General features: G+C 45.7%; 5 protein-coding genes across 6 annotated transcripts in view; 4 read left to right on the plus strand and 1 right to left on the minus strand.

Moving 5' to 3' along the window:
* LOC126561420 (protein Smaug) overlaps nt 1–23351 on the plus strand; it is a 469519-nt gene that overhangs the window by 347578 nt on the left and 98590 nt on the right. The gene's annotated exons all lie outside the window — the stretch shown is intronic.
* The window catches only part of LOC126562512 (protein hairy), a 579505-nt gene that overhangs the window by 211432 nt on the left and 344722 nt on the right, over nt 1–23351 (plus strand). The window lies entirely within an intron of this gene.
* On the plus strand, nt 1360–12855 carry LOC126562352 (SEC14-like protein 2). Its single transcript, XM_050218827.1, has 5 exons — nt 1360–1413; nt 10793–10862; nt 11474–12278; nt 12455–12609; nt 12686–12855. Exons 1-5 carry the CDS (start codon nt 1360–1362, stop codon nt 12853–12855), a joined length of 1254 nt encoding a protein of 417 aa, XP_050074784.1.
* LOC126561331 (mediator of RNA polymerase II transcription subunit 14) lies at nt 13729–19149 on the minus strand. Of its 2 annotated transcripts, XM_050217406.1 has the most exons (7): nt 18984–19149; nt 17459–18893; nt 15712–17332; nt 15166–15405; nt 14879–15093; nt 14076–14807; nt 13729–13996 (listed from the first exon to the last, which is right to left on the minus strand). In XM_050217406.1, the coding sequence occupies exons 1-7, from the start codon at nt 19136–19138 to the stop codon at nt 13736–13738; spliced, it is 4659 nt and encodes a 1552-aa protein (XP_050073363.1). In that variant the 5' UTR covers nt 19139–19149; the 3' UTR covers nt 13729–13735. The 2 variants fall into 2 exon arrangements, with proteins under 2 accessions (XP_050073363.1, XP_050073362.1); XM_050217405.1 differs by having other exon boundaries at nt 15166–17332.
* Nucleotides 20581–23219, plus strand: LOC126561904 (D-glucuronyl C5-epimerase B). Its single transcript, XM_050218271.1, has 4 exons — nt 20581–20683; nt 21361–21514; nt 21576–23000; nt 23068–23219. The coding sequence occupies exons 1-4, from the start codon at nt 20639–20641 to the stop codon at nt 23217–23219; spliced, it is 1776 nt and encodes a 591-aa protein (XP_050074228.1). The 5' UTR covers nt 20581–20638.

Here is a 23351-nt window from a genome sequence, read left to right on the forward strand (position 1 = left end):
CAGGAAGTTCGCTGCGACGTGGTGTTGCTGTGAGTTGACCGTGTCCGTTCGTGTTGATACTTGGAGTTACAGTATACAGGTGAGATCGATCGATCGAACGTACGTGAATCGCATCGACGCAACGACTTTTCGGTGCAGTTTTGTGTATGTAAAGTGTGTTGCCGTTCGTGTTAAGTGTACTCTCGGGAAACTGAGGTGCTTATCGGATGCGGATTTTCCCATCCCCCCTCCGCTAACACATCGCGCATGGCGGTTTCGTGAAGCGTAATGAATCGTACCGCGTGTGCCCGGCATTTATTCGCTCATCGCTGTATTAGGTGCTCTAGTTTGGTTTTATTTATACAGTTTGCGGTGTGAGTGTTTCGTACGATGGGTGCTGCTTCTTCGATGGTTTGCTTCCGTTTCGTTTTGGCCACCCATTCGGTTCGTTTTGTGTGTCTTTAGCGATGATTTGGAATCGTTTCTTGTAGTGTTTTTTTTTTCTTTCTTACATTAACGTTGCATATATTAAGTGCGTGTTTGCTTTGCATGACGGGATCGACGATGCAGTCGGATCGAGAGGGGAGGGCAAAGGGGTTTTGCATTTTTAAGAAAGAGAATCTATAACGGCAAGGAATTTTAAGTGAAATTTACACAAGAAAGTGGCGAACAGCGAACAGTGGCGAACAGCGTACAGTGGCGTGGAAAGTGGCTCGTAGTAACTGGATTACTGCTTGGTGGCGAATGCAATATGGGTTTGATTTATGTTAATTGTTGCATACAAGAAAAGTGCATCGAGAAAAACACAAAATGTGATAAGAGATTAAAACTTTATGCAAAAATATAAAAGAATTATTTTCCAATTGAAGAACAACATAAAATTATGATAACTTCATACTTACTACAAAGTGAATAAGGCTTAAAGAATACAAAATGAACAAAAATGTTGCGATCAAAATTGGAGCTTAAACAATGATAAACTTCTTCAACAAACTGCACCCATAAAATTGAACAAATAAAATATGAATTGCCGATCACGCAAACCCGATACTCCCTACTAATCAGCCAGGAGATTTCTTGCTTATCTACTGCAAGCATTGTCATCGGGACCGACTCCTTCCACTGTGACACTAGCGATAAGACACGGGGTTTTCAAGCTGTAATCTTAATCATAACGCGCCAATCGGCGGCAAGGTGAATGATCGATTCGTTTGATCGACGGTTTCGCGCTCTAGATTATATAAGAAAGTTTACCTATACAAAGTTCGTTCTTCATCCTTTCAACCAGCAAGAAAACAGTGTAAAAACAGTAAACAGAAAACGTAAACACAGTGCATTTTGGTGGAACGGGTTCTGTTGGCGCAGCTGTCGAAGCACACCATGTCGATGAAAATGCCTTCCCTGGAGGATGACCAGCGATTTGCGCTGATGAAGGTAAGGGGGGGGGGGATGGATATTGTTGAGGGAGGGTTCTATGAAAAAAGGGATTCGAGTATCAAAAGCCTCTATCGAACCTGGGCGTTCGATAAGATAAGATTTGATTCTGTTTTACTTATTTGGGTTTCTTTATCGGTCGGCCGTTGTTCGTCCCTTCCGATTCGTATTTGCGCACAACTTTTGTCAATTCAATTGAACGGCCGCTGTTTGTTGTCCAGATAAGGAATTGGTGTTATGTTTTTTGTGTGTGTCGCGTTTCCTTTGTATCGATTTGATCAATCGGCAACGATGAAACCACGTAGAAGCACTTAGAAAGTTCGGTTTGGGTGCTTCTGGTTTGGAGTTACTAATCCTCAGTTTTTGGCCGACTTGGTTGGGGTTTTTTTTTTTGCTTCTGTGTGTGCAATGTCATGCAACGTTGCGTTTATATTCGTACAATCCCAAAATCCGACCCAGCAGGAGTGTTCCGGTTGTGGGGATCGGTTGGTACGCGATCGTGTCGGTACAATTAAAAATCTGTTTTCCGGTACAGTACAACCTCACACACCTCCCACTGCCTGGGTTTTCCTGCCCGTGTTTCGTGTCATGTGGCCATATTTACAGCGTACTACCGTGCTTTATGCCGAATGTTTAGTTCAAGCGTGTAACATTAATGGCGCCCATACGCGACGACACGAAGCAATGTGATGAGGGAGGAGAGAGGGAGGGGGTATTTTTTCAGCAATGAGAATCCTCATCGATAGCGATGAGGTTGACAATTTATCTGTCGATCGCGCGGGAGATTGGTGGGTTGTTTTAGGGGGCGACTGCGTGACTGATTGGTAGCCTGTCATGGGAAAGATTGTCATGAGCAGTGCGTAATCGTGCGCAGGTGGGCAATTATTGATCGTACGAGCAATTGTTCATGTACGAGTTCCAAATTCAATCATAACAAAATTACTCATAAAATGACAAAGTACATATTTGGTTTATCGGGCTGACTTTCATGTTTCGTATCTCTGCATTTTATCTCACATCGCTTGAACCCCTTTTTTCTACAACTGCAAGCTTAACATGATTAGTTGAAGCTCACCTAACCCAGCTATAAAGATAGTACAATCTCAGCTATTTTTACCATTCACATACACACAACCAACTTCCTAGTGCGGTCGTAAATGAGAATCAATCTAGATTCTGTAACCGTTTCGTGGTAAAGAAGCTTCCACGCCCAGGCAAATGCTTGCGCATTTATTAAACGCGCGCTGCCAACAACAAAATAAATTAATCATCTTCGGTCGATTGAACAGCGCTCCGGTTCTTTAGCCTTCCTTGTTTTGTGCCGCAAGCAAGGCTACGCACATGTTCTACAACTCAAAAACCTCCACAAAGCACCAGCATCGAACATAGCGCGCCATGTGTGCTACTTTTCCGAACGGACCGGGTCATCTGTTCTTGCAAACAGCCTGGTGGATTGTTGTTATGATTGTTTGATGGTCATATCCGTCACCTGGCATGTATTTTTTTGTTGTTTTCGGAGTCAAGGATGGATGGTAAAGTTTTTGGAAAATGTTATTTAAACCTTCGCAAAAGAAGGCTCCATTTGCCGGGGTTGAAGCACGTGGCGCACCATTCACACATAAGGAAGTGCAACGGAAGAAGAATGTATGTTTGGTACAGCTTTGGTCTGTATGCATGCGTGTCTGTTGTTTATGGTTTAGTAAGTGGATTCGAGGAACTAACTTTTGGATATGGTTTTTGTGCGTTTGAAGCCATCGTTTTATTGCTTTCGTCTCATATTTGGCACGGTCTGGTGTCTGTCTGACGGGCCAGTTTCTGACGCTATACTGAAGCTGGTTTTCGTAACCTTGAAGTTGACGTTGATGGTCGTACATTTAGGTTGAAAGGCTAGCGTTCGTGCTGGTTCACATTAGCTACGGTGGAATGTGTAATATTCGTTATTTCGTATTACAACGGTAGCAATATTTTTTTCGTGACGCTAAAATACGCTAAAATATTCTCAAAATGTCATTAAACATGCGTAAAAATGAAAGTAATTCTAGCTGGAAGTGAGTAAACAAACATCCGAGTTGAAATCGTTCGATGCTCGCGGCAAGCGACGAACCCGTCGCACGACACAATCGCGTGGATCATCAATTGTTTTTGATGAGAAAACAGTTCCCGGTGTAATTTGCCGTTGACGCACACCTAGCAGAGTTTGTTGTAGTTTCGTCTAGCAATAACAACAGCCGACGATAAAAGCATCGTTTCATCGATTTGATAAGCTGCAAAATTTACAATCATTGTTTTCTATGAGTTAGCAACCGCAATTCGACTAATTTTACTGCCGAAAGAATGCGGTTTTGCTTTATTAAAACAGCTCGTGACAGAACTGTATCGAAAGTCAAGGGAAAGGAAGCTTAAGTTGCGTGCGAAATGAGCGGAATGACGACAATTGAAGGGAAGCTTGTTATTAAGGGGCCGCAGTCGCAGCGGAGAATGGGACTATCAGTTCGTTTATTCGCGTCATCGGTACTATAGATTAGCGAACGCTTCCATCCTACCGGAGTGTTCTAGAAGTGGTGCCGTTTTCTTCATCGATGAACGTTGAAAATTGCTAGCAACCCGCCATAGCCACTGATCGGTGGATAAAACTGGCAATTATTTTGACATTAAATGTTTAATTAGTCTACCGGTGTAGGTGGTAGCGTTGCGAGGGAGATGATGGTGTGGTATTGATTCAGGAAGTAAATCATCAGTGTAATCATGGTTTAATTTTGGGTTAAATTATACACAAATAGTGTGGTGATAGAGTTAAATGCAACAGAAATATATTATTAGTGGACAAGAGACCCTATTTTTCGTATTTTTAATAGAAAGGTAGTATATTTTACTACCTTTGATAGTATTTTTTTATTTATTAGACAGCAGGTTGTTTTGTTTCAAGTGATTAAACTTTTTTCAATTATTTTTCCAAATTTTTCCACAATTTGTAACAATTAAATTGACCACTTATTTTAAAGTGTAAAGATTGATTTGGTTTTAATTTGTTTTTGATTTCTGCGACCGAATTGGCTAATAATTTATTTGAATTTTGATGAAAAATTCAATTATTATATATATAATTTAAGATATGTGAATTATAGAGTATTACAAGAACATGTACAATCAATACAATTAAAGGCAAGGCAAGAAGACGATTGGGTTCGTCGCTTAGAAAAACACAAAAGACTTCAACTGACTCAGGCCGAACATTTTTAGCAGTTTTGTACATTCTGATTGTACTGTTTCTTTTAATTTACTGTGACGGTTAGAAGGGTTCATCGCTCAGCAAAACACAAAAGACTTCAACCGACTTCTAACCTAGAGCGTACATTTTTACTCATGTTTCAATCTCATTTTCCACAAACCATTCTCTCTTAAATCTGGTGCGAAACAATTAAGATTAAAGATTGTGTGACCACATTCTACTGGCACCAACCAATGCTGCACAAAAGACAAGATCATCTGTATATGCTGCAATTATTAATGCACCTTCAATCTTATGACCCCAAAGCCGGTAACCGTTAGTTAACCGAATCGGAACCAAAATGTCGGTGAACGCCTTAGCTTGGTTCTTTATGGGTAAAATAGTGTGTTGGTGGGTCGCTTGGGCAACCGCTTTGCCCAGACACGAGCCCAACGATTACTTTGCTGGGTACCAGTTCCACCGGTGCCAAGAAATTCCCAGGCCCGGCCTGTGCCTAGCCTTGGAAGGTTTGAAGCCTGCTGTGGTGCTATGCAAATGTGGAAGGAGGTTTTGGAAATTTGATGCAAACGGCTAATGGGAATGTTGAACCCAGGTGCCCGGTTCGTCAAGGCCTTCGGGGCTAACTTTGCCGGGAAGCTGCTACATACCTTTGTTGTGGGAAAACATGGATCAAAGTATGGTCAAAATTACAATTTTTTTTACCAGTTTAGATCCGCTTGTATGCCAAATACAATTTTATACTTTATTTTTCAAATTTAAATTTTCTTAGCATATAAACTCCACTATTTCTAAACATCGAACGGGATGGTATATGCAAAGCACGAAGGAGGGTTTTTCACCACATCGACCCTTTGGCTGACAAGACACAAACACACATAAACACAACGTGCAGACACCTCTTGGCCAGGTGTGTTATGCTACCAGTCAATAATCGGTCACGGTGCACGGGCTTACGGCATGGATGCTGTTGCGCGATCACTAACGGCTTATGCTTCGGTCGGCGCGGGGCGCCACCGTGAGCGCTTAGAAAAAAGTTGCTCACCTTCGGTTGCAGTTTTCCGTTTCCAGTTGCCGTACTCCCCGTTCCCAAACCACCCAAACCACCGGTTCAGTTCCCTCCGGATGTTACCGTTTGCTGCGGTGGTGGGAATTATTCCCCAAAGCACGGGCAGCCAATACAACAGAGCCTCTGAGTACCACCGTTTGGATGCACTTCCAGCTGGTGCAACGGCAAGCAAATGTCGCGTGTCTTTTGGTTCACGGTCGCGAACCATTGCGAAATATCGGTACGCTGGGGTTTTTAGAGTGCGTTAAAAGCTGGGGAGGGCTCGTAAAAAAACAGGTTCCTTTAAGAGGGCGAGCAGCCAATGTTGATCAGTTCCAGTTTTGAATTTGAATAAACATTGAAAGTCCACTTTAGGCAGCGCTACGAATGGGTGACGGGAAGAAATAGTTACGTCGACCATCGGATGATAAGCTTGCCGAGGAAATGCCGTTTGTTTTGACGACCATTTTTGCAGAGATTTTTATGCAGATGCTTACCATTATGCAATGTGCAACAAAAGAAGTAGAAAAGGCCGCGAAAAACATGGCGATATTTATTCAATATTTCCCGCCACGAACAAAAACACTTTCTCTCCGGCTTTGAAATGATTGATGGTAATAATGCTGACTTCGAGTGCAGTGCAAACTGCAGTGCAATGTGGTCGAGCAGTGTTTGAGTGTTGAAGACAACATTTTGTTTTGTTTGTGCATCATTGTAGTGGAACATGTGAAAAAAGGGTTTTTCAATAGCACCAATAGCTGGCGACTGCACAAAAGCGATCATTTGTCACTGCAAATAGAAAGCTTTGCTGCAGGGTGTACTATTTTGCAATAACTTTTTTCGTTTGCGGGATTGTCTTCCCCGCGAAGCCGCGATTGCTAACGCTGGAAAGATTCATCGGTACATTGGCCTTAATGGAAAGCGGTTTAAAATTATCGTTAGCCTAATGGTACGATGATGTGTTTTACTGCTTCCTAACGTTATTAGTGTTTTATTATTGGTGCCAATAAAGTGCACTAAGCGTTGATAGTACCAGCCGGCGTGGTTCGACATATTTGGGCATGGTTGAATGATTATATTGCCATTTTTATAGCGCGCTATGGGTGATTGAAATAATTTGCGTGAAATTTTGGCCGTTAGAAAGGTGAAGGATATATTTCTTGACCATACGATAAGTACGGATTATTTATTCAATTAGTACAAAACATATTTCTTAAACATGACATTAAAATGCACAAAAGAAGTATCAAAATAGTAAAGCAGTCCTTCCGTTAAAATTTCCTAGTTTAAAATTCCAAATGGAAATACTAATTAAAGGTACTTCTTTTTGTTAGCTTAAAGATCCTTTCCATCCTTTCGAAAGCATACTCGATCGTCATAGTCCCTTGCGCATAAAAGCACAACATGAAAGCTTATATATTCCTTTGACAAGCACAATAAAAGAGTATTGACACCAAACAGGTGCATCGTCGCGTTGCAACATCTTTTTTGCTGGTTTTAGCTCAAAGGTTCGAGTGCATCGCAGTTCGGACGATGTGACTGTTACCAAGAAAGACCCCCTTTTTTTTGACGTCAACTTACGAAACATTCAATCAAAACACCAGCTCAAGATGTCATCCGATCAATTCCCGAACGGAACGTGACGGTCGGCAGGGTGATTGTGAATTATTTACCGTGTAGTAGACCCGATTTCATGCCGCTTTGTTAGAAGACTCTAACGCCTAACGCTTGTAAATTTAGAAAAATCCCCCTTTGCAAATTTCTCGGCTTTTGTTAAAGTTTGCACAGATGGATTTGTTTGGCCGCTGAGGTTTGAGTGTGGTGTGAAATCGCATTTATCGGCTGTGTGTGAGGGTGTGTAGGAGAAACTGTGTCGAACCGTTCCACGTCGGCATCCATCGATGCCCGTTCCCTTGCCCAATTTGTTTGCCCTCCCCGTCGCCAATGTTTCGTCCAAGTGTGCATTCAACAGTGCGGCCCGAAAGATCGTACAATGTGGGGTTGAGAAGCGCGAGTAATTTGCACTTATGCACCATGCAACACACCGCAGAAGGCGATTGAAAAGTCGAGAGAAAAACGATGAGTCAGAAGATGTTCATCGTTTTTTTTTTGCAATGAAAAAAAGCACGCGCAAACTTGCGATTTTTTGTTGTTTCGCTGAATAGTGTTGCAATTGCAATTGAGGGCGCGTACATTAAGAATTAAATGGCATGCACCTACTAAATATATTGCACACAAAGGTTGAAGCAAAACGGGGCATGAAAATCGTTGATAATTGAACTCTAATCTTGTTAGTTCCAAAATTCCACTCGGAAAGGTTAAAACAATAATCATCCGCTTCTTATCCGTGACGTAGAGTCATCCCTTCATTGACATTCATTTAGCACAGTCGCCCAACGCAGGAGGTTCCAAGGTCCTTCAAGGTTGATTTCTTTCGCATACAGCTCGTAGTTTGCCTCGCTTTAAGACATGAATTCGTAACCAAATTGAAGCATAATTTGGACGTCAATTGTTTCGTTTTTTCCCCTCTTTTCCTTGTATTGTGGGTCTGATTCATCACGGGCGCAAGATGCGAATGGAGCAAATATTTTGATGGCCAACTGTGTTGCTGACAAACACTCACGGCGAATGCATTTGCGCAGTCAGTTCGGCTCTTTCGCGCACCGAACCGAACCGATACTTGACGCACCGTAATGGATGGCCAATGGCTCAAAGGTCTACTCTTGCGTAGGCCAATGCCACCAGGAGAAGTATTCGAACTGGTACACTACAACGTGCCCCGGACCGGTTCGATCTGTAGCGCCAGCACTGTTGACACTGAACCGGGCTAAGGCACATATGGTTTATGATCCTTCGTGGTGTTGGGCTGGTATGCGAAGTGAGATCGTTTATCCTTTTGTTCATATATTAGACCTTTGCCTTGAGCGCTTGGCTCATCAATTTTTGTCCAAAAGGTTTGTTGATCGTTCGGAGCTGTTGAGTCAGGGCTAGTTGTTGGGTGTTGTAGGTTTTGCGTAATCGGGTAATGATCGTAAGTTAGCATCTTTTTTATTGACCTTAACGCCGCGATGGGCAACGTTCGAGTCAAATTGAAGGTTTTAATTTCAATGTGCTCTGAAGTGAAACAATTATGAAAAATATTAAAATATACCAAAACTCACATGTATTTTAGAATATAAATCATTTATTCTATTAATGGAGAACTCAATCCTAAAACAAACCATCCAAACAAATTAAAGATAAGCAAAAATACCAAAATCGAGTTTTTTCAACTTTGGAAATACCCAAAAAAATATAAAACGTGTCCCCAAATAAGACAGAAAGAGGTGAAAAATTCCCCATGAGTTCCAAATGAGACTAAAGCACGAAACAAAACTAGTTTATTCACGACAAAAGTTCTAGATTCAATATTATAACCCCGTTGAAGATTCAAAGTCACTGTTGGTTCTGTTTTTTCCTAAAATTTCCTTTCTCATTCTTGAATTTTGGTTGATTCACTCGAGTGTTTTAAGAAACAAAAAATGTACCTTATATAAATGTGATAAGAATGCAGCAACTGAAGAAAACATTTAAACTGGAAAACAAAAGAATAAAAAAAAAAAGATTGTACAACTCCGAAGCTAAACATTCAATCAAACTCAATTACAATGCAAATTGCATCTCCAAAGACCGCGCGAAAGTCATCGCAAAAGTCATGTTTTTGACCTCTGCTTGAAGGTCATTCGGATTGAACTTAGCGTACTGTGAGGCAACAAATAAAAAATGAATTCCTCTTGTAAAAACGCTTGTTAGCCTGAGTAAAGCCTTAAACTGGCAATTCATAGAAAAGGTGCCAATGATTGGCAAATTGATTTCCTAGCATCAGTCCAGGAAATGATTGTTAAAGTTTCACTCACAGATATTGCGTGTTTGGAGCAAGATGGTCAACGTAATCGCATTGCAATTAATTCGCTTGCTACTTGTACGCAATGGTTGCATTATTTTAGTGTGTTTGTTTAGCAAGGAAATGCAATGTTTCACACCTTATTGTTACCTGATGGATGATTGATTGAAAGAAAAGGTTCAAAAGTTAAGTGATTTCAAATACAAATCAAATACTTCGCAAGTAAGAATGTCCAGTAGCATCCCATCGATACCTTTCGGATAGAATTAAATTGATAGTAGAATCTGACAATGATGAGCAGGTAGGCAAAACTTCATTTTAATTAACCATGCCTTGATCCGATCCCACCCAATGGCTATCAATCAATCTATTCTGGAGGCTTTGTCTAATACCCCAGCACGTTCCCATCACGCTACTCCGAGCCTACCAGCAGTGTGTCAGAGTGGGCAGAAATACATTAGCAACATGTGATTTAGAACCTACGCCAGCCATCAGGGAGAAAAGGTTGGCAGGCAGACAGGCTTGTAGCGAAGTAGAAAATAATTACAGTGAGGCGTGTACTAAGCTTTGCGTACGGATTTGAACGATAGATGCACCTGCAAGTTCAAGCTCATCTTATGACATACGTATAATGGCTGCCTTGTAGACAGGCCCTGGTCGTGGCGACCATGGAGTGAGTGGACGGTGAATAAGTTTTTGCTTCGCTTCGTGTCACTACATTCAACTTACACCGGACCAGAAAATTTGTGAGACATTTGGCGATTTTTAATTGTCAACCTTCCGTACGTACAAGACCACTACGAGTATGACCGCGGTTGAGGGTCACAACAGCGCTTGAAGCGACCAAGGTTCAAATAGTTCGCGTCCTAATGATCTTTCTGGTGATATTGAACCAAATAGCGATGGGTAGCGATGGCTGTGATTGTGAGTTGAAGGTTGTCTCCACATGCTATGTGGGTGACGTGGGAAAGGTGTGCTGCGTGTCCTCAACCCTGATCGCTGGCCCATCGTGCCAACGCAACGCTAGTTTGGCCCTATTTTGGACAGATCGAGATTAGATTTTTCTTCCTTTGATTGCGCGCGGTTAGTTGATTGAATGTCTAGTTCTATCCTTGTACGGTGATTACACCGAACATCCATAACACGATCTATACGATTGCGAGCGATCCACGTTCATCTAACGCACAACTATATCAAACGTTCTCTTCTCTTCTCGTTATAGTTTCGCCGGCAGGTGGCCGATGTCCTGAAACCGGAGCACGATGATTACTATCTGCTGCGCTGGCTGCGAGGTAAGCGATCGGTTTCTACCCGGTGATCCGGTGCTTCGGTGTGCAGGGCAGCCGTCAAGTTCGCACTAGGGCCGCAAACTCTTAACCGGTTCGGGGTCTTTACGCTTGATTGTTAGTAATTAGTCGCTTGCGTGAAGAAGTAAATATTTGAAATGACTATGGGAACGAGTGGTCACTGTGCCAGTGGGTGGATGCCGTAGAATTGCTCACCGTTCCACTGTGTCAACCGTTACCGGCTCGTGGCACGTGCGAGTGGCCTTAGAACTATAATTGGCATTTTTTGTTCTCCATTTTCTATCACGCCCGACGCTTTCTGTGCGTTTTTTTGCATTGGGAAATTGTCTTGAAAATGGTTATGATGAATGATTTGATGCCGACTTTTGGAAGGCCACACAAAGCGGTCAGAATGAAATGTTCGCATGGTGGTGAGTTTTTCACTGATCTAAATAGGGGAGTCATTAGAGGCCGGATGTTGTTTTGGATTTCCCTTTTTTTTCCTCCCCACCGACGTGTTGAAAGGTCGCCAATTTCTGATAGAAAATAGAAGATTAGAAACTTGAAGCTCGGAAAAAACCATTCTCATATCTCCTCTTGCGTCTATCCGTATGCAGCACGCAACTGGAACCCTGAGGCAGCGGAGAAGATGCTGCGCGACTCGATGAAGTTCCGCGAACGCTGGAATACAGATGAGATCGCCAAGTGGCCCACGCCCCAGATCCTGCTCGACTACAGCCCCCACGGTGTGTCGGGCTTCGATAAAGAAGGATCGCCGATCATCATCATCCCATTTGCCGGGTTCGACATCTGGGGCCTGCTGCACAGTGTGTCCCGGGCCGACATCATCCGCATGACGATGCAGTCGCTCGAAGGCTACATGCAGCTGGCGTACGAGCAGAGCAAGAAGACAAACAACCCTAACAGCCGACAGTTTGTGGTGGTGTTTGATATGGACAACTTTAACCTGAAGCAGTACATCTGGCGTCCGGCGAGTGAGGTTGTGATCTCCCTGATCAAGATGTACGAAGCGAACTATCCGGAAATTCTTAAGTGCTGCTACATCATCAACACACCGAAGGTGTTTGCGTTCGCGTACAATATGGTGAAGAAGTTCCTGGGCGAATACACGATCGACAAGATTCGGATCTTCAAGCCCGATCGGAGCAAGTGGTTGCCATCGATATTGGAGCGATGCGATGCGGATCAAATCCCGGCATACTTCGGTGGCACTCAAACCGATCCGGATGGTAATCCAAAGTGTGAGAAAAAGATTTGCTGGGGTGGCAAGGTACCGAAGGAGCTGTACACTTCGAAGGAGGATAGTTTCAACAACAATTTAAGCTTTACGGAAACGGAGATCCGGAAGGGTAGCAAGCTGAAGCTGACGTTCGATTGTGAAGATGCTGGATGTTTCTTGAAGTGAGTAAAGGGTGCGGCCGATTGAAAAGCGAGCAGCTGATTGAAACAATATTGATTGTTTCTATCTAAAGTTTCAAACGTTTTATGACACAAACATTTGTCTGTTGGCTTTGGCAACACGCACACACATTGGTGAGAGTTGTTTAATGCGGCAATTAACACGTTTCTTCTTCCAGATGGGAATTCCGTACGTTCGATCACGATATCAAGTTTGGCGTCAAGTGCGTGAACAAGAAGACGGAAGAATCGATCATAGAGGTACCGCTGAAGCGGGTGTCCTCCCATCAGGTAGACGAGTCTGGATTTATCACCTGCCAACCGGGTTGTACATGTACGTAGACTTTGTTTTATGATTCACCGAAGGCCAACAGTAGAGATATGTTATGCCATTTTTCTTCCACTTTCAGATCATGTCCTGTTTGACAATTCGTACTCGTACTTCAAGACGAAAAAGATTCGTTACTCCGTCCTCATGACGGCACCGCTCAGCGATGTGGAACAGACGATGGCGCCGATTGCCATTACGGAAGAAACATCACCGGAAGAGAACGATTCGACTGAAGATTCTGCGCTATAGGGTTCGTCGTATGCTTGGTAGATGGTCAATCTGTACGGGAAATATAATACAGGTATTACAGGGACCCAGCCAGAAAAGGATATTAACAAAATAGAAACAAAAGAAATATGGAAAACACACCGCGATGCGATGTCGCGAACCAAAGATTCTGTTCTGAAGACTTGAAAATCATTTCATGCGACCGTTTTGTTTACTTCCCACGTGCGTTACAGCACATAAATTTATAGCTTTCACGTGTTTAACACAACCTTCCTTCCTTTTCCTTTATCAGTGTGCAGTGGAAGATAAAGCACACACTTCTTAAAGGTTTGAGTTTGCTTCTTTTCCATGCAGGTGGTGATAAATGATTAGATAGTAAACGAATTTGTGTATTCCTAAATGTTGGCTTTCGTCCTTATCGGTGACATTGTAAAAATATAATAATATTAATACCGGTGATAAACACAACGAAACAGGGACAGCAAGTCGCTAAAATAGGCTATATTATCTCGTGGAGAGTAGTGCGTTGTGTGTGTTTGCGAGAAGGACCTTTGGGTAATAGATAAGATGTCATGAGGTGTTGCAGATGAGGTGTTCCAACCATAGGCAAAGGATGCGTAGCCTCCTTAATCAACAAAAAATGGACGCAAAACAAGTGGGCATATTTCATGTACTGTGTAAAGTTATGAACTACAGCTATGTTTAATAAAGCGTACGGATTGGTTACATGAAACATAGTATGCTAGTTGAATAACCCGCAACGCAGTCAGAGACACAGTTCTGGTTGTTGCAAATGTTCGGTATATTTAAAATTTTACGTTAATTAAATAGGAGTGTTGGTTTTACAATTTGATTTTTTTTGCACACGTACGCACACACTGCTTTATTAATGCTGCTCCGTTTAGTTTGGTCCACCGGGACCACCACCACCCGGTCCGCCAGACTGTGGGCCACCACCGGGACCACCCACCATTCCTCCGTAGCCGCCCGGTTGCTGTCCGCCACCGCCCATCTGTTGCATCGGCGAATGCATCATTGGGCTCGGGCTAGAACCAACCTGCGGTACAATCTGTGGCGAAGGTCCTCCAATCTGTCCACCCATCGGTCCTCCAGGACCTCCCGGACCACCGGGTCCACCTCCTGGTTGCATTACACCACCCATCTGGAGGTAGGAAGGATAATGGATTACTTAAAAACACCGCCCGTAATAACTATCAAGAAACACTAGGCAACACACTTACCTGCATCTGCATTTGTCCCGGTGCTGGTGGTTCGTTGGGCAGCGTCAACGATAGAAGCAAATCGTGTACGGCCGGAAACAGGGAACACTCATCCGGCAGCAGTACGGAACATTCGGAGAAACGGCGCAAGTGTGCACTTACGGCACTGTTTAGCTGCGGCGGCATTGGTTCACGCCGTTCGGCCAGCGTCGTGTGGTTCATGTTCATATCGTACACCATCGGGAGCAGCATCGTTACCGCATCCTTCCACTCCATGTTAGGCATGTACGGTACGCGCGTAATCTGGATGAAGAACAGGATCTTCTGTCGGTGCGATAGGATCGTCGTGGTACCAACCGGTACGATCGGGGTGGCCGATGGTGGCACGCGCAGCACAAACTGTACGTTCCACTTGTTGCCTTGCACCAGCTCCGGCATCAGATCGAGACGCATTATTTGGATGAAGTCCTTCAACACCTTTGCCGGTAGGTTCAGCATGCGCGTGAAGCTCGTCATGACGGCTGGTCGATAGGGCGGTGCTGCCACGCGCTGATCGAAGAACTGTTCCAAGATTTGCAGATCTTGCGCGGCCCACTGGTACGGGGGCTTACCGTCCATCATCGGACCCATCGGTAGCTGGTCCACCTTCAGATGCAGCGATTGCATATGGTTAGGGTTGAGGAAGACTTGGTACTGGAGGCAATCCGCTTTAAATACGACCACACCCGGTTCGTTGGAGGTAATCGCCATCAGCTGAGAGAATGAAAATGGGAGAGGTTAAAACCAAGAACTAATGGAAAGAAACTTCAGAAGCTTTCGCTTACGCTTTCCTCCTGATGAATGATACGCTGTAGCTGTCGGCGCATAAACACAGAACCAAGGAAACGCTCCAGAGGACTCAACTCTGGTCCCGGAACTTCCTTCTGTGGATGTGACGTTGCTCGACAGAGTGTGTCGAGCGCCTCGTACGTCAGTGTTGTCGGAGTCGCACCAGCCCAGGAGCGTGCCGGCAATACGCGAGACGGGTAATGATGGGACGCTAAAAATATCGACCAAAGTAAGAACCAAAATTAGCCCAACCAACTTTAAATTTGTGCCCAGCGATACATACTTTGTACTTTATGTTCCGGACTTTGACCGGGACGGGGCGAGGGCCGTGGCATACCGGGCGATCCGGGCCAGTTTGAGGCGGCTGGCGAGAGGGCTGCAAACGGACTGCCGTCCGTATGGCTCTGCATGTACGACAGACTGCTGGGACCGGGCGAGTGTGCCGCCATCGGGCTTGGCTGAGCATTCAGCGGGGACGATGGCATGAGACCTCCGCTAGGCGATGGATGCGGCATGTGAGACGCTGGCGGTGAAGTCATGTTGAAATTATTCATATGACCTTGTTGCTGCCCACCCTGAACCCCCGTACCACCAGCACCACCACCACCACCACCGCCACCAGCTCCACCAGCACCGCTACCACCGCCACCGATTGGATGGGGACTGGCCGGCGTATGCGGATTCGAGCTGGTGGGCGGTGTTAGAGGCGCCGCAAAGCGAAGACCTGGGTCGCGGGGACTCTGCGGGCCCCTCATACCGGTTCCTCCGCTGAGGAACGTGTTTGAACCACCCCCAGTACCACCGCCACCACCAGCGCCACCATTATTACCTCCACCGGTACTTCCACCCGCACCGCCCCCATGTCCAGTCGGATCTTCCAGCGTCACCGGGGACGGTGGATTGTCATCTTCCGACTGCGACCGGCGCCGGAAAACGGCCGTTTCGTCGACGTATTTCGAGAGGAATCCTTTCAAACCTTGCGTTGGGGTAAACTCTTCCACGACGTGGCTCCGATCGAACCGGCTGTACGCTCCGTCTCGTATCGTGCACAACCCACCGCCCCGAAAGCGCACCTCCAAACAGTACACACCCTGGAACGAGATGCGCAGCAGCGTCGGCGACTGAGGGATGATGCAGAAGGATAGTACCGGAATTTTGGGCGACTGCAAGATGGCCAGATGCGGTATGATCGGCAGTTTTGCGATCGAACTGAGCGGTTGATAAGTTTCGTGCAGCATATGCACGATCTGTGCTAGGCTATAGTTATGATTCAGATGAGCCTGCAACTGATCGCGCATCATCGAGTGAGCGTTGATGGCACTGTTGCCACCGGTAAACACGAGCCGAAACTCTTTAACCTCCGTGTCCCAGCAGATGTTCACGCTGACGTCTTTGTTGGGACCGTAGGCGAGCAGCAGATTGGTGTAGCTGTACGATTTAATCGTCACCATGCTCTGCAGGTTGTACTTTTCGTTGTTGAACTGCTCGCGGAACTCGTGCACGAGCGTGTACAGGTACACGATCTTGGACCAATCGCTCAGCAGTTGATCGACCACTTTGGAGACTGATTCGACGGGTTGCATTTCGTACTGGAGATAGACAGCTCGTCGCATACCTTGCTCTTTGTGGTGCAGACTCGGTAAAGGAGATCCGTAAAACACAAGCTCCATCGTCCAGAGTCGTGTTTGATTGCTCTTGTTGACTTGGGCCCGCACCGAGACGGAAAGCAAACGTTTAAGTAGCGCATTCCACACCTGCTTATCGATCGGTGGTACGTGTACAGTTTTCGGTTCGTTGGCGGAAGCTGCGGCAGCCGCTGCCGCTTTAGCATCGGATCCGGATGCACCTGATTGTTGTTGCTGCTGTTGCTGTTGAGCAGAAGCTGGCACCTGCGGTGGTTTCGGTTGGGGAAGTGTCAAGAGCTTCAGGACGAGCGAAGTTGCATTCGCTTCGACTTGCAGACCACCGTGTGGAATCTTGCGCATCGTGAATTCCTTCGCAAGCGTTACAAACGGCAGCTTCTCGTCACACATCGCCACGACATGGGCCAGTTCAGGGATGAAGTACGCCGGGTAAATGGTTTTTTGCTGCTTTAACGGTGGTCCCATGCTTGACATCGCACTTTCTAGTGGCGAAATCTTTCGCTTGGTGCTAGTAACGCTGCTACCACTGCTGGTCGGGCTCGGTTCGTCGATATACGTGCCTGGACCGTGTGTTGCTACAAACGTGTCGAACTCAATCATCGAAAGTACACGAAGATACATTTTGGGCATGGCGGCAGTTGACGTTTCGTTGCCTCCAGCACCGCCGGGTTGATTAGCTTGTCCGGCGGCTGTGGAAGCTGCATCCTGTGACTGTCCTTCTTCAACTGACGAAGGTTTTACCAGCACCAAGTAGAAGGTGTAGGTCATTTCGTTGGGACATGATTTCTTTTCCTTCAGCTCAACGATCTAGACAAGGAGAGAGAAAAGAAAAAAAAAAAGATAAAACATTATCTCGAGCCGGCCGGATTCGGTTCCGGCAGTCATTTTTCACATCATTAGTCCAAATTAAAAAGATCCTCAAACTACACTTACCAGAATAACGTTGGCGTGCCGGTACAGCTGAATAAACACCTTATGCGGACCCATTCGTGCGATCGGATGATTTTGAGGATAGATTAACGGCAGCCGATCCTGTGTAGCCGCCGGCAAGTGTTGCAACGTTTTCTCACACCTTCGTTGTGTGATCCAATAGCGCAGTTCCGATATTAGATGCTGCAACTTTGACCAATCGTTGTTGAGTGCGTGTTGCATTTCGGGCATAATCGGACAATCGAGATGTTTCGGCACATGACACCGGAGCATACCCGTGTGTGTATCCACCGTGATGTAGATGTGTTCCGCCCGCAGACAAGGATTAAGCACCGGCACGGTGAGCATAGCCGGTGTGCCTTGAATATGATACTCCACGTCTTTGAGGAAAAGCTGCAGTTCGGTTTTTACATCGTTAAGCCGTGCCAATGATCGCACGTAAACCGTGTGTACTAGCAGTCGCTCCATGGACAGTAAATCCGAACGTACGGCACGATCGGCAATGTCAGCTTCTTTGTTACCGATCGATGGAACATGCAGTATTGCGAGCTGTTTTGCCGAATCGTTTGGGTCTGTTTGGATGGTTAGTCGGTATCCTAGCTCCGATTTGGGATCCTTGTTTGTGAGCTCACGCCAGTAGGAAACGGTTAGTCGCGATCCGACAACATACTCGTCCACGTGGATGTGATCATCCAGTCGATCACGGATCAAGCGGAGTGTCTGTGTGTACAGTACTTCAAGCTGTAGCGATTGACAGAAGTAGTGCAGACAGGTGTACACTTCCGCCAGCGCATCGGTACAATCCACAATGCGGCCCTGAATCAGCTGATGAATGTAGTTCACCTGAAGCGGATGTACGAGCGCTTTCCCATCGCCCGTCTCCTTATCTTCCACCAGGAAGTCAATATCAAGCAGCCGCCAAGGGACGGTCGGCGCATCGCCCATCACCGTCAACGACACCTCAAACTCATGGTCCACCTTGAACGTGACACGTCCATTTTCGATGCGGAATTTGCGCAACTGTGGCAGCAAACTGCCCGTCACGAGACGATGCTGAATAACCTGATTCAAGCGCTGCAACGTTTGCCGTTTTTCTGCCGGCGTTATCGGATCCGGCGGTACTATCCTATCGCGGATAACGGACGGTAGCCGGGAGTAGCTGCCAGTGGTAAGGATTTCAACTGCTGCGGGAATGTGAAAATTGGGCAGCCTGGCGTGGACGAGTGTTTCGCGTGCAACGCGCGACAGCATATCGGCCGTATCAATGAACAGCATCGATTGCTTATCGAGGAAGCCCATAATTTTGGCCGATTTGTCCACCTTGGAGGCTGAGTTTGCCCACTTTACTAGGGCGAGCAGGCGGATAAAGAGTTGCCGTGTGCTGGCAGAAAAGTTGTAAATTTCAATCTTTCGGTCCATGTCAGTTTTGCGGGGCAGCCTGTAAAAAAGAGGTAGGGATAGTTATCGAATCGTAATCGGGCTGAAGGTCAACAAAAACAAGAGGAAGAGTGAAGGGAGGAAAACTTACAGTTCGGCAAGCACCGTAAGTTCGTGGTACGTTCGCTGGATGATGAAATCTATCAAGCGGCCTAACGGAATCAAATTCTGCCGCTGAGCCATTTCCTGCCCCGTCGGGATGAAGCTCGTTACCGCTCCTCCCTGTTCCAGTGGTTGTGGTGCCATTGTGGTTCTGTGTTGTTTTATCGACTGTTGGTCTCAAAACGGCACTTCTCTACAAGCAACTATTTACACGATGGCCAGAATGTTAATTACGGCCAGTTTCCAAATGGATCGTGCAAAATCGTACAACAGTAAACGAGTTCCTTACACACACTTTCACATAGCGTAGAAGGAAGATTTTTTCTCCCCAAAACGGCACTATTCCTCGATGAAAATGGTGTTCTCCATACTACACTGCAAGCAACACAGTTAGTTAGTGTTTATGAATTACAACCAAACGGGGGAAAGCGAAAAAAGCACTATTCTTACAATATTATTGGTCGTGAAATCGCGTTTCTGCCGATATTTTCTTGAGTTGGCTTTTTTTTAGCTTCAGAGGCGGTGGTCCCATACGAAGCGTTTGTTAGCATTTTGACAGCACGAATTGACGGCAGCAACGCTTTGTAGCTTTGGAGAGCAAAAAAAGGAATTTCGTTCGTAAAACGTTTCTGTGCGAGTATTGTGATGAAAAACTGAGAGTGCACAATATTATTGTAAGTATCTTTGCAAATAAGCTATCGTTTTAGCATATGTATTATAATGTTCTTTTGTTTACATTTGGAGCAGTCGGAACTGAGCGTATTTCACGCCCCTGTGTGAAAGTAACGCATGGTAGATGGTGAAATACGGCAGTAGGGTTTGTTTTGATTTTTCAGCTGTCAGAATCATAAAGAAAAACATACACACACGGGACACGCATCCAGCGCCGAAAGCAATCACGGAACGACGCAGACGGAAGGACTTTTTCGTATATTTTTGCGTGCCGCGTACACACATACACAGCGTCCTGTTCGTCACGTACGTCACGAGCAAGAGCAGGAAAAGGACTACCGTCCGAGTTGGTCCGATTTAGGCAGTAGAAACTCACCATCAAGAAGGAAAAGGCTACCTATCACCTCGTAGGAAGCGGTCACACCTGCCTAACGACCATGACACCTGGTGGTGACGGTGGCTAAGTGAAGGGGCCGGGCAACTGTTTTAAAATTGTGCTGTGGTGGAAAAGTTTACAGTTTAGTGGAAAAGGATAATCCATCCGTGTTGTGAAGCCACACAAGTATATGTACGTGTGAAAAATTGGTTCCCCTGAATGTTGCCTGCGACGTCCGTCATATGGCCGCAACATCCACCCACGCGAATGGGCGAAGAACAACAACACAGCTCGCTAGAGTGTTACTGAAAGGAACCAAGCTCGAAAAAATCTTTCCACACGGAGGATGGATGATGCGTGCCTGTGCATTCTGGTAAAACGATTCTACAACACTGCGGAAAAATCACACCAACGATGAGCAGCTGAGCGATTGTGTGGTAGCTTGAGAAAGGGGCCAGGAAGGAAGCTGGTTTTACATCAGCAGCGGAGAGTATCCGAGTACGGTTTGTTTTGCATTCTTCACGCCTGAACAGGAAACAACATTTCAAATACGCATTCGGAAGTATACCACCAGCTAAACCATCCATCCGAGATCGATGACTGCGTTAAAAAACGGTGTTGGCGCATCCGCAGATCAAAAGGTAACGTTCAGGTGATGTGAAGTAAATGAGAGAGAGAGTGTGTGTTTTTATGTTATTAATTTATAATTTATTAACTTTATCATCGTTAGCTGGGCAGAGAGAGTTTAGGACCGCTTTGCATAAAAAACGCTCCATTAACCCAGAAAATGAAACCGGCCTAAGGATGAAATTCACGCTTCGTATAAGGAGAACTCATTAGAACGAATAAAGTAATGATTCGTAAGCAAATTTATTTAGCTACCCAAATCACTCGAAATTATGCGCGCGTGCAGGAAGAACCTTTTTTTCTGTTCCGTGTGTCGAACGGAGTCTCACCCCTCCCCCATACACCCAAAAACTGCCGGTTATCGATCAGTTTTGTCGTCTATGATTTATGATTATTGACGGTGTCATGCGAAAATCGCAATACGAAAGCGCACGGGTACGGGAACGGGAGGAACGTTATTGATGGTTCAGATTTGGGAGAAATATGATAAACAGACCCAGAAACTGAGATTGTGACGCATGAAGTTCACCTTTCTTAGAATAGATTTCGAATCAATCTTCGCATGGCGGGGAGGTATTTTCACCCAAGAAAAACCTAAAATCAAAAAAGATTGAATGGATGTATGATTATATCGTCCAAACCTACTCTTACTATATTTGATTTTTCCTCTTTGTTTTATTTTTCGTTTTAGGCAAAATTCTTCCTCGTAATTATGCGGCTGAATTTAAAGTTTTTGCTGATAAGCCTCTGCGTGACGGTTGCACTTATCACATTCGCACTGTGGGCCAACTGTGGCGTTGGGCATGGGCTTGTACCGAAGTGGCCCCAGCATCATGGTGATGGTGGTAAGCCAATCCTTTCTTATTGAAATCGATTGAAATTTTACTAAGCCACGCTTATCCTCAGACAATCCATTCGAACAGACGGAAGAGATCGACTGCATCATCAACCAGGAGTACGCAATCGGTTGTCGGAAGGAGGGTGAAGAGGTTTACCTCCCATTTTCCTTTCTGCAGAAGTACTTCGATGTGTACGGATCGCTCAATGTGGTCGACGGTAGTCGGCGGTTCGATTGGACGCACAGCTACGGGAAGGTAAACTATCCGAAGGGAGCGTACGATCCGCGTGGGATTTTCATGTATTTCGAAAACTACAACGTAGAGATGCGCGATCGTGTGAAGTGTATCAGCGCAATCGATGGTGTACCGATATCGACGCAGTGGGAAAGCCAGGGCTACTTTTATGCTACCCAGATAGCACAGTTTGGACTGTCGCATTATAGTAAAAATCTAACCGAACCGGAACCACGGCGCAAAACGGTCGAAGACGGTGAACGAGAGCTGGCGACGTGGATTGTGCCGAAAGGTAGCTCAATGAATCGTACAATCGATCGGATTCGACCGGGAGCCGGTGGTGCGGTTCTTAGCTTTTCCACCGGAAAATCGTTCGACACGGCGGTCGTGTTGCCGATGGATCACGTGCTGGATCTGGTACTTAGTATCGATGTGCTGCTGAAGCCAAATTCAACGATTTGTGTGACACTTCAGAACCGTGAAACGCAGAAGCTATATCACGTTTACTACATACTGGCGGATCTGTTGATAGGCGTGCAGGATGAGAACATCTACTACGGTATCGGATTGAACAGTACTGGTGGGTGGAAACATTTGACTCGTGATCTGTTCGTCGATCTGCAGAAAGGACTGCCACAGTATGCGAGCACAGACAAGCGGCGCAAGATGCGACGAACAGAGCTGAAGGTGGTCGAGATATCGCTGCTCGGGAATGGAAGTATCGATAATTTGACGCTTTCGACGAGTGAGCATATAAGTCATTTTTACGATGCTGCTGAGTGGTTGATAAGGCATCAGGATCCAAGTACGGGTGGGTGGCCTATACCGGTGCGACGAAAGCTAGGGTCGGGATTTGGCGAGCTGGCACGTGGTTGGTATTCGGCGATGGCACAGGGTCATGCGATATCGCTTCTCGCTAGAGCGTATTACCATTCAAAGGGAGAGAAGCGATATTTGAGGGCGGCACTGGATGGGTTAAAGCTGTTCCGGATACCATCCTATCAGGGGGGTGTTTTAGCAACCTTCCTAGGAAAGTACGCGTGGTACGAAGAGTATCCAACGACGCCACACTCGTTTGTGTTGAATGGGTTTATCTACTCGCTGCTTGGGCTTTACGACCTGAACTCAACTGCGCCTGCAAACCAATCGAATGAAGCGGCGGTTCTATTTGAACAGGGAATGGCTAGTTTGAAGAAGATGTTGCTTCTGTACGATACCGGCTCGGGGACGAGTTACGATCTGCGACATTTTACGCTTGGTAAGAAAGTTTTCTTAACTGGAATATTTTGAACGGCTTTTACTCAATTTTGCTTTCAACTCAATAGGTATTGCTCCGAATCTGGCGCGCTGGGACTATCACGCCACGCATGTCAATCAGCTGCTCCTGTTGGCCACGATCGATCCAGACCCGCTGATCTCACAAACGGCAGAACGATGGAAAAATTACATGGTAGGCAAGCGAGCACCACACAACTAGGAACCCTAGGACACGAGACACGGTACACTGTAGACCTGCAATCTTCTCCACTTCCATTTTAAATGCCTTACACACACACACACATACTCACACCAGAAGAAAATTATCTCCAGTTCATCTTTACCACTACTT

The sequence above is a fragment of the Anopheles maculipalpis genome, chromosome 3RL (assembly GCF_943734695.1).
Source record: "Anopheles maculipalpis chromosome 3RL, idAnoMacuDA_375_x, whole genome shotgun sequence".
In the NCBI taxonomy this organism is placed as follows: Eukaryota; Metazoa; Arthropoda; class Insecta; order Diptera; family Culicidae; genus Anopheles; species Anopheles maculipalpis.

Excerpts from the sequence above, each read along its gene's own strand:
- LOC126562352 (XM_050218827.1), top strand. The coding sequence starts at position 1,360 with ATGTCGATGAAAATGCCTTCCCTGGAGGATGACCAGCGATTTGCGCTG. Across the intron at positions 10,863-11,473 it reads TCTGCTGCGCTGGCTGCGAG|CACGCAACTGGAACCCTGAG; the intron begins GTAAGCGATCGG and ends ATCCGTATGCAG. Across the intron at positions 12,610-12,685 it reads CTGCCAACCGGGTTGTACAT|ATCATGTCCTGTTTGACAAT; the intron begins GTACGTAGACTT and ends TTCCACTTTCAG.
- LOC126561331 (XM_050217405.1), bottom strand. The coding sequence starts at position 19,138 with ATGGCACCACAACCACTGGAACAGGGAGGAGCGGTAACGAGCTTCATC. Across the intron at positions 15,094-15,165 it reads TCCGGAACATAAAGTACAAA|CGTCCCATCATTACCCGTCT; the intron begins GTATGTATCGCT and ends CGATATTTTTAG. Across the intron at positions 13,997-14,075 it reads CGGGACAAATGCAGATGCAG|ATGGGTGGTGTAATGCAACC; the intron begins GTAAGTGTGTTG and ends TCCTACCTCCAG.
- LOC126561904 (XM_050218271.1), top strand. The coding sequence starts at position 20,639 with ATGACTGCGTTAAAAAACGGTGTTGGCGCATCCGCAGATCAAAAG. Across the intron at positions 20,684-21,360 it reads GCGCATCCGCAGATCAAAAG|GCAAAATTCTTCCTCGTAAT; the intron begins GTAACGTTCAGG and ends TTTTCGTTTTAG. Across the intron at positions 21,515-21,575 it reads CCAGCATCATGGTGATGGTG|ACAATCCATTCGAACAGACG; the intron begins GTAAGCCAATCC and ends GCTTATCCTCAG.